At 33.8% G+C, this 13312-nt stretch overlaps 2 protein-coding genes across 2 annotated transcripts; both read left to right on the top strand.

Moving 5' to 3' along the window:
- The first annotated feature begins 2645 nt into the window (after positions 1-2645).
- On the top strand, positions 2646-9080 carry LOC143551059 (uncharacterized). The gene is made up of 13 exons (XM_077041581.1): positions 2646-3353; positions 3469-3608; positions 4248-4905; positions 4970-5070; positions 5159-5303; positions 5386-5454; positions 5543-5588; positions 5793-6058; positions 6223-6233; positions 6915-7097; positions 7727-7862; positions 7951-8128; positions 8704-9080. The coding sequence occupies exons 1-13, from the start codon at positions 3249-3251 to the stop codon at positions 8844-8846; spliced, it is 2181 nt and encodes a 726-aa protein (XP_076897696.1). The 5' UTR covers positions 2646-3248; the 3' UTR covers positions 8847-9080.
- Positions 9081-10907: 1827 nt separating this feature from the next.
- On the top strand, positions 10908-13040 carry LOC143551050 (CCG-binding protein 1-like). Its single transcript, XM_077041576.1, has 3 exons — positions 10908-11096; positions 11938-12011; positions 12595-13040. Exons 1-3 carry the CDS (start codon positions 10910-10912, stop codon positions 12922-12924), a joined length of 591 nt encoding a protein of 196 aa, XP_076897691.1. The 5' UTR covers positions 10908-10909; the 3' UTR covers positions 12925-13040.
- Positions 13041-13312: the final 272 nt, after the last annotated feature.

Below are 13312 nucleotides of genomic sequence, written 5' to 3'. Positions count from 1 at the left end.
GGGCCAGGGGCTCCAGCGGGGGCTCCAACACCCCCCTTATCCAGTTTCTCTCTCTGCCACACGTCACAATATTATTGGCTGAAGCCCCCACTCGCGCCCCTGTTAGAACCCCCCACACCCCTCAGCCTAATAGCAGATTTGTAGAAGTGTTTTGTAGTACAAGTTTAGTACTTCTGCTTTTCTAGTACAAGATTATAAGTCTACAAGTACCATGGTAGTACTAATAGTAATAATGTCACCAATCAAAAGTACTAATAATTTTTCTTTGGTTTCTAGTACAAGTTTACATATTGTTATATTTTCAGAAAACACTAGTAACAATTTTTCTCTATTTTATTGATTTTTAAATTGTTAGTTACAAAATAAAATAAGAAAAAGCTACAATGAGTTGATGAAAAAAAATTAATTGAATATGTTGATTAAAAAAAGAAATTCATATAATCAATTAGTTAAAATGGTTTGGATCAAATACAAATGAAATTAACGTGTTAAATGTGATAATCAAGTAGAGTAATTATATATAAAGTAGAGTAATTATGTAACATAATTACTCTACTTGCATATATAATTACTCTACTTGATTATCACGTTTAGCACATTAATATCATTTGTACGTTAACCTTCCCCTAATTAAAAATATACAATTATGAAAATATAAAATCACAATTACAATCTCTCTCATCTACGTGCACGCCCTTAACTACATGTGGTTCCTCGGCTCATCCATCTAAACTCACCATGCCACTTCGGGAAAGAGGGCGACCAAGTTGGAGATTTTACGACCTACCAATAAGTTCAACTTGTTTTATTTTACATTTCATCGAAGAAACACAAAATTTGAGTTCAAAACCTAACTTAATGAGGTTCTTTTCACACTTGTGAGTTTTTTTATAGTGTTTTTGGGCAAGCCATGCCTGAAGCTTCAAATTTAATATTGGCGGCTGACATTTCGCTTTTGGAAGGCTCACATGGTTATTTTCTTTTAACATTGTCTTTCTTATTTATGTTTAGGCAATCATACTCTTTAAATTAGAGAGCCTCGTTGTCCCACTTTGGCCTAACCATGTTGTCTTAACCGGGACGACACTAGCTTCAGAGTTTGAATTAGGCGTTCACCCGGAAAACCATACCGGCGGTTGCTAGTTGACAGTCGTTACGTCACCACAATAGCATAACTCTCTGCGTAATTCACGGTAGGATGGAAATTTGAGATTCAAACTGACACAAGTAAAGAACAAAATTGATTCTTCACTAAAACTTACCCGGTTATTGAGGACAGTTATAAAAGCATTTAAAAAGAAATATTATAAGGTAACATGCCACCATGGATATTCTAACATCATATCATTCACAATCTCATCATGCCACGTGTCCCCCATCGTCCACGTCAGATCATAATTTCGAACCCAAATGAAAATACGTCTCCACAACGATTCCCGCAAACACTTATTATCATCATCACGATCCCAAATTATTATTATTATTATTAACACTTGGATCGAATCAATTTCACCCTAGGGTTTCTTCGTTACACGATTGAATCAATTTACGTTCACAATTCTTCATGATGCATGCATTATTATTATTGATGTAAAATACGTGAAGCAACGAATTAATGCGCTATGGATAGGTTGCAGCATGTGATCGAAGAAGCAAAGCTTCGTACAGTGTGGTGGTTGGTTTGTATATTCATCGTTACTTACTTCTTAACACGTAAGCATGTTTATTTTATTTTGTTTGATTCTGTTGCCATGCGATTATTGTGTATTGTGATTTTGAATTAGGTTTTTTATGCCCTAATTATTTGGATATCAGGTTAAACATATATTGTTAGATAGCATGCTGAAATGAACCGAATTAACCAAACGTAAGTTGTTCGAAGAGTTGTATTTAGGGATGTGAAATGAACCGAATTAACCGATGAACTATGAACTGTTGGCCGGTAGTTAGTTTTGTGTATGTTCGATAATGTGTTCGCTTACACCAGTTTATGCTCGTTAATGTTTGCTTGCCCTAATTAGTTAGATATTAGATTTAGAACATTGTTAGTTTGCTAAGCGAACGTAGGCAGAATCGATTGTATGCTAGGGCTGTCAAACAAACCGAGCTGATGAACTGTTCAGCCGGAAGTTTGTTTATGTTGAAAAAAGAGTGTCATTCTGATTTTTTAAAATGAATGAACACGAACAGAGGCCGTTTTTGTTCAATCGTGAACGTCAGATAATGCGTTCGTTTACATTTGTGTATGTTCGTTAATGTTTGTTCACTAGGTTTTGAACTTTTGATCTTATTTATAGATTTAAGCAAAATTATTAACTATAAAACAAAAATATGTATGAGTATAATGTGATTAAATTATATGTAAAATCATCATATGCATATGAATGTTAAAATATCCACACAAACTTGGTATCCGGACAGAATCTTTGACAGTGACCATTCTCGGTTAGCCAAATCAAATAAAACATTGCTTGTGTTCATTTCTGTTTGTGAGTCGTACACCAACAAGTTCATTTTCTTAATGAACAAACACAAACAAGAAATTTGTTCAGTTAGTTGTTTGTGAAATGTTTGCTTGTCCGTTAAAAGCTAATGGATGAACGTGAACAAGGCCTTGTTCGGTTTGTTTACAGTCATAGTTATCTGAACATTCATGTTGATTACTATATTCCCTAATTTTTACAGATACCAGCAAATCAATGTGGATGAATGTTCCAATAGCAATTGCTCTAATATCAGGGCTTCATATTTTTGTTAGCGAAGTGGAGTTTCATTGGAAGACCAAAAAACCTAATCAACAATCATACTTATCTCATTTAGAGAGAAAACAGTTATCTGTGAATGATTCTCGTCTTTCGACATTGCCTACACAATCTAAATGGAAGAGAAAGATTGATTCTCCAGTAGTTGAGGCTGCAATGGAGGATTTTGTTAATAAAATTCTGCAAGAATTTGTGCTGGATTTATGGTATGCAAATATAAAACCTGATAAGGAAGCACCACAGCTGATTCATGCAATTATTATGGATTTTTTGCCGAAATTTCTATACGTGTCAAAGACATAAACCTCGTTGACTTGCTAACCAGGTTGGTATGTGTTTTACACTTTCGAAGTAGGCAATTAGAAACCGAAAGAAACTGTGATTATTATTCAAATATGTATTCAATTTTTCAGGGATTTGGTTGATCTAGTAGGTGATCATTTGGAACTTTTTAGGAAAAATCAAGCTGCAATTGGGATAGAGGTTATGGTAACATTATCTTCTGAAGAACGAGAGGAAAGATTGAAACATCATTTAAAGGCGTCTAATGATCTTCATCCAGCTTTGATATCTTCAGAGAGTGAGTACAAGGTGTGAGCGACTGAGCGGAGAGTTCTATACTTTTAATGTGAAATAGTTAATATAATGAACTAATGATTAATGACAATAGTTTTGTGAGATTATCTAATGGCGCTTAATATTGTAGTTTCTAAAACGGATTATGGGGGCGGTTTTGGCTGCAGTTCTTAGAACTCGTGAAGCGCAATGCGCTTTAGTTCGGTGCATTGTACGAGAGCTTTTAACTTGTTTGGTAATGCAACCCGTTATGAGATTCGCAAGCCCTGGGTGAGTGTGTAAGGATTTATGTTTGACTTTTGATTGTTTTTTTTAAACTGGGGTGGTAGATGTGACCCATTAGGTTGAATAAGTTGTATTAAAATGTATATAATGGGTCAGAATGGGTTAAACTAAAAAAAGAAAATGATTGAAATGGGTCAAAACGGGTTGACAATTCTCGAGTTTTTTTATTTATTTTTATTTTTTTATAGAACGAGAAAAATGGAGGAAACTTTTTGGTATTTTTTACTTTTTGAGTTATATTTCGAGTTATGACTTTTTAATTATTTTTTTCTGAATTTTTTAATGAGGGGTTTTTGAAATCTCAACCCATTTTGACCCATTTCAAAAACCCCTCACTAAATAATTCAAAAAAATAATTAAAAACTAATAACTCGAATTATAAATCAAAAATTAAAAAAGTAATTATAATAAAAAGTTTCCTCTATTTATCTCGTTCCATAAAAAAAAAAAAAAAAAAAAAAAAAAAACTTGAGTCAACCTGTTTTGACCCGTTTCAATCATTTTCTTTTTTTAGTTTGACCCATTCTGACCCATTATATACATTTTAATACAACTCATTCAACACATGGGTCACATTTGCCACCCCTAGTTTTAACCGTATTTCTATCTGACATGTTGCTATAGTTTTATCAATGAACTGATCGCGGGCCTTCTCCTCGCCAACAATAATAAAGGAAACAAAGCAGGTGACGATGATCAGTCAACTAATGTCACGGGTCAAAACCAGAATCATGGAAAAAGTCAAGATTTGGATGCTATGAAACGCGACTCTTCTAGTAGTCAAAAGAGTAATATATTCAATGATCAAAATGGAATGGGTTTAAATATAAATTTAAATCCACCTGGGCTCATAATTAGTGGGCCGGGTCAAGATGGACCGTTGAACCCGCAATCCTTTGCGTGGGCCCGGGGTCTTGAGGCTAAAACCCAAAGAAGAACAGAAGTCCTTCAGCCTGAAAATCTTGAAAATATGTGGACCAAAGGAAGAAATTACAAAAGGAAATCACAGAAGCAAAAATATCATGCTGGAATAAATGAAAATGATCAACCGCAAAATCTTGATGGTAGAATATTGACTGATCAAAGCAAGATATTAAATTCTTCTGATTTTATAGATGGAAATATTTCTGATGTTTCTGATCAAAACCAAGTCGGTGGGCCGATAATTTCTGAGTTTTATAGCGCGAATGTTGGTGGAGATAATGATGTACATAATGTTAATAATCCTGGTTATGATCAAGTAACACGTACTGAAGGACAAGTTCCAAAGATCAGGTGCCGGGTAAGATTATTTTAAAGATCTTTAAATTTAATTTCAGGTTTTTTAATCTATGTGCATTTTACAGGTTCTAGGAGCGTACTTTGAGAATATTAGTTTAAAATCATTTGCAGTCTATTCAATTGCAGTGACAGATGCTGATAACAAGACTTGGCAAGTGAAAAGAAGGTCCTGTTCCTAAGTTCTTTAAATAACCGGTGTTCTTTAATTAACCAACAAACTAATTACTTACTGTTAATATATATTATGCTTGCAGATATAGGAACTTTGAGAGATTGCATAGACATCTTAAAGCCATTCCAAATTACACATTACAGTTGCCTCCTAAAAGAATATTCTCGTCTAGCACAGAGGACGCATTTGTTCATCAACGCTGTATACAGCTTGATAAATATCTTCAAGTATGGTCCTATATTTTTTTAATAAAATTTTCGTAAACTTAAAATCTGTCGATTTAAAATTGAAAAAGTTGTGATTTTGCAGGATCTTTTGTCTATAGCTAATATTGCTGAGCAACATGAAGTGTGGGACTTCTTAAGCATGACTTCAAAGGTATTAGTTTGTGTATACATTAACTTATAACCTTATGCAAATATTCGAAAGTGTAGTTCTAAAAGATATTACCAATTTACACCTACAGAGTTACTGTTTTGGAAGGTCATCATCAGTTGTGAGAAAATTAGCAGGTATGTTATTTATCCAACAGCAGCAGTCTATTTTATGCTGACATGGCATATTATTTGTCATTGTAGTGTATGATATGCATATGCCATGTGGCATCTGAATTCTGACTGAGACATTTAGTAATTTCAAAGAAAATGCCACATGAGCAATCTAACCGTCTCAACTGGTTATAGTTATCAAATTTGCCTTTATGTTTCGGTTATCAGTGAATTTGGACGAAGCGGTGGATGATATGGTACGCCAAATCAAAGGGGTTTCTGGTGGTTTAAAGAAGAAAGCTGTGGGCTCGGGTTTCGAATCTTCCGCGTCATTTGCTAACAGAAACGTGTCATTTAAGACTGATGAGCTAACTGATTCGGGTACAAAGCTAACTAACTCCAACAGTTTTTCTCACAATAAAGGAGGTGGGCCCGCTGCAAATATTCTTTCAACTTCTGGTCTTAAGGAAGATCCATTTGGTGTGCCGGTAGAGGTGATATTAGTTATCTCCATAAGATAGTTTAATTTTGTGTTTGTATTATGTGTGCTAAATGGGCCGTGTTTGTGGATTGACATGAACATAACCGTTAAGCCTGGAATTTTATTTTATACTACTTTTTGCATATTAATAATCTAAAATTACAAATTTTTAACAAGATGATACAAATGTATGTAAAATAAGTAAATAACTTTTAAAAGGGCTTGGCTATACAAACACCACAAACACATTATCAAGACACCACTGATGTGTCATTGGATTGTATGAGGACCCATATGAGGGCCCGTTTGCCAGATCACACGACCCATATAATGTGTTTGACTGACACATAAAATTTTATAAGATGATATAAATGTATGTAAAATAACTTTTAAAAGGGCTTGACTATACAAACACCACAAACACATTATTCAGACACCGCTGATGTGTCATACGGGCCATATGACATGCAAAAAATGGTCATCTAGGTCGTATGAAGACCCATTTGCCATATCACACGGCCCATATAATCTGTTTGACTGACACGTAAACGGCTGATATAACTACTGACAAAGTCCCATTTTTCGCTTATCATATGGCCCGTATGCCATCATATGGCCTGTATGATGTGGAATCAGACCTGGTGTACAGTTACCATCACCCTTTTTAAAAATAGTTATAGAATTAAACGGTCAACCCACAAATCATTCTGGTTGACCAAAACTTGACCAGTTTAACCGTTGTTTGCTCGACTCGAAACTGGCCGGACCCGTTTAGAGTCTTTGTGGAATTTTCACACCCATATTTATTATGTTGACATTTTAAACCCCCTTTTTTTTTGATTGGCCAATTAAAAAAATATTATTACGAGAAAAACATCATTACAAGCAAGATACTCGCAACGACATAAACCCTTTGTGAAATTTTCATTTTCATTAAAGTTTATTATTTGTTTTCTGTGTTTCTTTTTTCAGTGGACCCCAACTAATGTAAGTGTACCCTTGCTAAATTTGGTAGACAATATATTTCAACTCAACAGAAGAGGCTGGTTAAGGTTTGTTATTCGGTTTATTTCATATCTTGGTATCAAACTCAAAACCTAGTATGGTTAAATATTGGGGGTGTCAAATGTGACCCATGGGTTGAATGAGTTGTATTAAAATGTATATAATAGGTCAAACTAAAAAAATAAAATGATTGAAACGGGTTGACATTTCTCAAGTTTTTTTTATGGAACGAGAAAAACGAAGAAAACTTTTTAGTAGTTTTACTTTTTTAGTTTTTGATTTATCTTTCAAGTTATGATTTTTTAATTTTTTTTATTTGAGTTTTTTAATGAGGGGTTTTTGAAATCTCAGCCCATTTTGACCCATTTCAAAAAGCCCTCATTAAAAAATTCAAAAAAAATAATTAAAAAATTATAACTCGAAATATAAATCAAAAACTAAAAAAGTAGAAGTACTAAAAAGTTCCTCCGTTTTCTCGTTCCATTAAAAAAAAAAGAAAGAAACCTTCAAGAAATGTTAACCCGTTTTTACCCGTTTCAATCATATTCTTTTTTCAGTTTGACCCATTCTGACTCATTATATACATTTTAATACAACCCATTCAACCCAATGAGTCACATTTGCCACCCCTAGTTAATATTATTTGTTAATATTACAACGTTTGTGTATGTTGCAGACGACAGGTTTTTTGGATATCGAAGCAAATCTTGCAACTAATGATGGAAGACGCAATCGATGACTGTCTTTTACGACAAATCCATATTCTCAGAAATGATACTCTTGTTGCTCAAGGAATTCATTGGGTCCAGAATGTAAGTTAGTTACTAAACAGTTAACATATTTTTGTACTTAAAAATTATTCGCTAATTCGAAAATATCTGAAAATATACATTTTGCTAGATTCTTTGGCCTGGAGGCATATTTTTTCTGAAATTAAGACAAAGTCAACCCGAGTCTTCTCAGTCAAACGAGAGTTCTTGTGAAGCACCATCGGCAGCCGGTAAAAACAATAAAGGGTCTTTCGAAGAGCAGCTAGAGGCAGCGCGTAGAGCTAGCGATATCAGGAACATGATATTAGGTAGATTTATATATATAGGACTAGGATCATGTGAGAACTATTTTGAAATTGAGAACTTTGAGAACCATTTTGGACCATCAAAAAAAACTTTAAAAAAAAAATTTTTTAAAAAGTAAAAAACCAAACTTTTTTTTCATTCTGGTTTTATAAAAAAAATATAAAAAAATTAAAAAAAATATCGGTTTAACAAAATTATACATATATGTATAATAAGTATTTTTCAATTTTATACAAGTTATTCTTTATACACGTGTACAATTAAGATACATGATAATGTACATATGTGTACACTATGTAAATCGAGATTAAATAAAAATATACATATGTGTATAATTCACGGTTTTTTTTATGAAACCGGGATGAAAAATAAAAACTTTTGGTTTTTTTACTTTTTAAAAATTTTCGTTTTTTTTGTTTTATATATATATTTTTTAATTTTTTTTAAAAGGTTTTTTTTTGTGGCTCAAAATGGTTCTCAAAGCTCTCAATTTCCAAAGAGTTCTTATATATATATATATATATATTTGTGGTTTTATACTTTTTCGTTTGTAGTAAATGACGAATGCTTTTTTTAGATGGAGCCCCGACGACATTGGTCAGCTTGATCGGACAAAAACAATACAAGCAAAGTGCTATAGACTTTTATTATTTTAGCCAGGTAACTTATATACTTTACGGCTTTTCTAACATATTCGGTTTGATTGTAAAAGGTGTGTAGAAACGTGTACATTTTGCAGTCGGCTGTATGTTTGAAGCAACTTGGGTACGGTTTACTTGAACTTGTGGTCATAACGGTTTTTCCAGAGTTGCGAGACATCATATCAGATACTCATGAGAAGAAAAATGATCCGACGGTCTAGATTCGCATACACGTGATGACTTCTTTAGATCACAAGGTGTTGATGTTTAGATTTTGGCAAAATGGTGGTTAAAGTTGTTGATTGGTATATAATTGGGGGCAACATTATTTTGTTGATCATATTCCACGTGTACACAAAAGTGTAGCAAGAATTTGTATAGATTTTTTTACGTGATACTATATATTCATGCTTACATACCATAGTTTGGATTGATTTTTGTAGACACCAGCCTATTTGTGTAGACACCAACTTGCCAAGCCCTATATGAGTTGATTCAGTTGAATAGAGATTGCGTGCACGACAATGGTACGGAAATATCAGTCCTGCAGACTGCAGTTTGACACAACTCAAATACGTCTATACGCTGTGTATATTTAACAATCAATGATGTTTGAAAAAAACAACTGAAAATATACAACTCGATAGCTTTATCCAAATCGGATAAATAAAAATGATGACCGAAATAAAATGGTGGTGCACGGTCACCTAGAGCTTACATATAATTAGTGTTGCAAAAATCCCGACTAGGCGCCGATTAATCGTCAGTCCCCACTTCACTGATTAATTTTGGGCTAGTTGGCCAATTAATCGGTATTAATCGGATATAATTGGCCTTTTCTGACGAGTTTGTGGCCAAAATCGAAGGTTTCCGGCGAGATTCCGACCAAAATTAGCAGTTTCTGACGAGATTCTAGCAAAAATCAACGGTTTACAGCGAGATTCCAACCAATTTCCTATCAAAATGTGTTTGTGTATGTATAAAATTAAAAATTACATATAGAAATGTGTACATATAACTAAAATTATTATTAAATTCCGATTCAATTAATCCCGATTAATTAGCAGTCTTATCTCACGATTTAACCAGCAGTAACAATTTTTAAAACACTGCATGTAATACTAGATCTTTTAGGCTGCTAGAGGCTAGAGTCTTTCTTTATTTAGAATTTAAAAATCATTATTATATCGTTATGATGATATCTATGAGAATAATATTTTAAGGCTAAAGTATTAAAATATCAAAACCTTATCCAAAATATCTAATAAACTATTCCACGAAGAAAAAGCGAAACTGTGGGCCACAAAACCAACATAACCCAAAGTTTCTTCCCATTCATCATATCATCACACGTGTAACAATCTCAACGGCCTACGCCCACAGTTAACCTCAAAACCCATTTACAATCCGCAAAAATCACCATCATCCAACGGCCAGAATCACAGCCTTCACCAATCACCAGTCACTTTAACTTAATCACTCCAAAGTCTTTAAAAAATATCTCATTCTTATCCAAATACAAATATTACTCTCTGTTAATAAGAGGAAAATTGTATTTTAATAATCCCTATTAAATGGTATTGTCCGATAATAATCCTTATTTATTTTATCGTCATTGGTGGTCCCAAATTCAAAAAAGTTGGCCTCCAATGACCCCCCGTTAAAAATAACTTAACAGCGTTATAGTTTTTCTTGAATTTCAAACCAATGTTTTAGGGCTTTTGATCGTTAGGAGGATACGAGTCGATTGGTGTAAAACTTAGTTTGAAATAGTGCTTCAAAATGACGAAATAATGCTTCAATTCAGGTGTTTGAACTTACAATTAACCAAAATCGAGTCGTTTTGATCATTGTTTCAAGCTAAATTTTACACCAATTAACTCGTATCATCCTAATGATCAAAAGCCCTAAAACATTGGTTTGAAATTCAGGAAAAACTATAACGCCGTTAAGTCATTTTTAACGGGAGGAACTTTTTTGAATTTAGGACCGCCAGCGACGATAAAACGAATAGGGATTACTATCGACGATACCATTAAAATCCAATTTTCCTATTAATAAATATCTATATCATAACAAGCAGTTACACACACACACAAACACACATAGTTTGCATTTGCATTATAGAAGAAGAAAATAATGATGATAATACGATCAGTTCCGTTTCAATCTCCGCCGTTAACTCCTCCGGTAAAGACGAATGCAACGATATGCTGTGCTTCGAGAAGCCATGCGTATATACCGAAGCTTGAACCGTTTAGTCGAAGCAAACTCGATAGAATCGTCAAGGATCCGCCGTTGATTCAGAAATCCGAAAACGATTTAGCAGGTAGTACTAATACTAGTATTAATACTCTATAATATAATTTAATCTCGCTAATTAGTTTTTAGTTAGTTATATTTGCTGATAACTTGATATTGAATCGTTAATAAGCATAAGTACGTGTTCAACTGTTAAGTGTAATAGATATCAGTTAGGTTTTGCTGAAATTGAATCGTTAACATGCATATTTGTTCATGCTGAGTGATTAATATTAATTAAGCTTAAAAACTACTGGATCCAATTAAAAACTGTTGTATCGTTAACAAGCATATAATATATATGTGTTCAACTGTTCATACAATAGCTGATTAAGCCTAAAAACTACTGGATCTAGTCTATATTAAGCAGATGTGTTAGTAATTAGGATTTGTTAATCAGTTTTTTAGTTAGTTAGTTATATAGTTGTTGATATTGAATCGTTAATAAGCATATGTGTTCAAGTGTTTATGACAGGTGATTAAGCCTAAAAACTACCGGATTTAATCGATTATGGATCGGTTTCGTTTCTGATAATAATTAGGTGTTTTTTTAATCAGAGGTGTGTTCATGCTAAAAACTATAATTATTGATCGATTTTGCTTGCTGATTAAGCCTACAACTACAATTAAACAGTCGATTATAGATTAATAATTAGGCTAAATTAATCAAATAGATGTGTTCCTGTTTGCTGACTAAGCCTAAAAACTACCGGATCCAATCGGTTATAGATCAGTTTCGTTTCTAATGGTTTTGTTGAATCAGATAGATCTGTTCCTGTTCACTGATTAAGCCTAAAACTACTGGATATGATTTAGTTGATTATAGAACAATTTTGTTTTGTTTCTAATAGTTATGTTTCTTTAATCAGATTACTGTTCAACTCTGGAAGGAGATCCGTCATACAGCTGTTGGAGAGCGTATTTTGAGCTCAAAGAACTCGAGGTAGACCTAAATTATCAGAATATCAACCGTATGTTTTCAATTAAAGGTGTAAACGAGCTGAACTCGACTAGGCTTAGGTGTAAACGAGCTGAACTCGACTAGGTTCGGCTTGTTTTCACATACGAGAACCTGAGCTCGAGCTCGGCTCGTGAAACGTTTTTTCAACCTTGGGTTCGGCTCATTGATAAATCATTGGTTAATTTATATATGCTTTTTTATTTTCTTTATATATTTTGAAATCATTAGTTAATTTATATATTTTGGGAAAACCTTAAATGAGCATAAGCTCGGCTTGAGCTCGAGTAGTACCTTAAACAAGCGTGAACTCTAGTCGAGCTTGGCTGTGAATTAAATATACACAAGGCTAGACAAGCCTAGACGAGCTTCCCATACAAGGCTTGAGCTAGTCTCGATAACTAAGCGAGTTTTATTTGAGGCTCATGCTAGGAAAAGCTCAGAAAGAGGCGCCAAAGGAAGAGGTAGAGCGAGTGATATCCAGTAGCTTGTGACCTGCTAGACTCGTTTCAAGCTCTTTACATGATTCAAGTTTTCGTAGTAATTGATTTTATTCACATATGAACAGAAAGAGGCGCCAAAGGAAGAGGTAGAGCGAGTGATAATCGAATCCGGAGGCGTAAAATCCTTGATCGGATGTTTACACGGTATATCCGAAATCCACAAGGCAAAAAAGGAGCTACAAAATGGATCAAACATGAATTGTACATGCTCGGAGAACACACCCGCCGTTAAATCCGGAAGCGCATGTCCAGTACCCGATGGACTGCCAAGGAGTCATGAAGAGATGGAGGAAGAAGAGAAAGAGAAAATGCCGGACTCACCACTCACGAGATTGCTTCGTGCAAAAGGAAGGTTTCCGGCATGGTACTCTCCGGCTCCTGACCATGAAACTTAAATGATACTATTAAGATTGTTTAATTAGGTTTAAGTAGAAGAAATATATATATAGTTTTGTTTATGATTGCGGTGAGTATTGCTCGGTATGTATGTATATATTGTTACTTTCGATCTTGAGCTCGGCTCGAGCTCGTTACAGTACTTAAATTAGTAGAAGTATACATAGTTATGTTTATGGTGACTTTTTGCTTGGTATGTATGTATATATATATCTTGTTGAAAGTTTTGTGTAGTATATTTACTTGTTCTTTTCTATTTATAATATGTTGAAGCTGTTCTCGACATGCTTTGAGTTGGTCTTTTGATGAAGTACAAAATAAAATAGATTATTTACAACACAAAAGTAAGTCCAAAAGGATGGTTACATGTGTTTTACAACGATCTAA

Source organism: Bidens hawaiensis, unplaced genomic scaffold (assembly GCF_021521415.1).
Source record: "Bidens hawaiensis isolate Kalapana, Puna unplaced genomic scaffold, B.hawaiensis_p1.1 tig00016259_1, whole genome shotgun sequence".
NCBI classification, from domain to species: Eukaryota; Viridiplantae; Streptophyta; class Magnoliopsida; order Asterales; family Asteraceae; genus Bidens; species Bidens hawaiensis.
This window is presented reverse-complemented; position numbering and strand designations above follow the sequence as displayed.

Bases quoted from the DNA above. Each gene is read 5' to 3' on its own strand.
- LOC143551059 (XM_077041581.1), top strand. From the start codon at position 3,249: ATGGTAACATTATCTTCTGAAGAACGAGAGGAAAGATTGAAACATCAT. The intron at 3,609-4,247 runs GTGAGTGTGTAA...ATGTTGCTATAG, and splicing joins ATGAGATTCGCAAGCCCTGG to TTTTATCAATGAACTGATCG. The intron at 5,455-5,542 runs GTATTAGTTTGT...TTACACCTACAG, and splicing joins TCTTAAGCATGACTTCAAAG to AGTTACTGTTTTGGAAGGTC.
- LOC143551050 (XM_077041576.1), top strand. From the start codon at position 10,910: ATGATAATACGATCAGTTCCGTTTCAATCTCCGCCGTTAACTCCTCCG. The intron at 11,097-11,937 runs GTAGTACTAATA...TTCTTTAATCAG, and splicing joins ATCCGAAAACGATTTAGCAG to ATTACTGTTCAACTCTGGAA. The intron at 12,012-12,594 runs GTAGACCTAAAT...ACATATGAACAG, and splicing joins TTGAGCTCAAAGAACTCGAG to AAAGAGGCGCCAAAGGAAGA.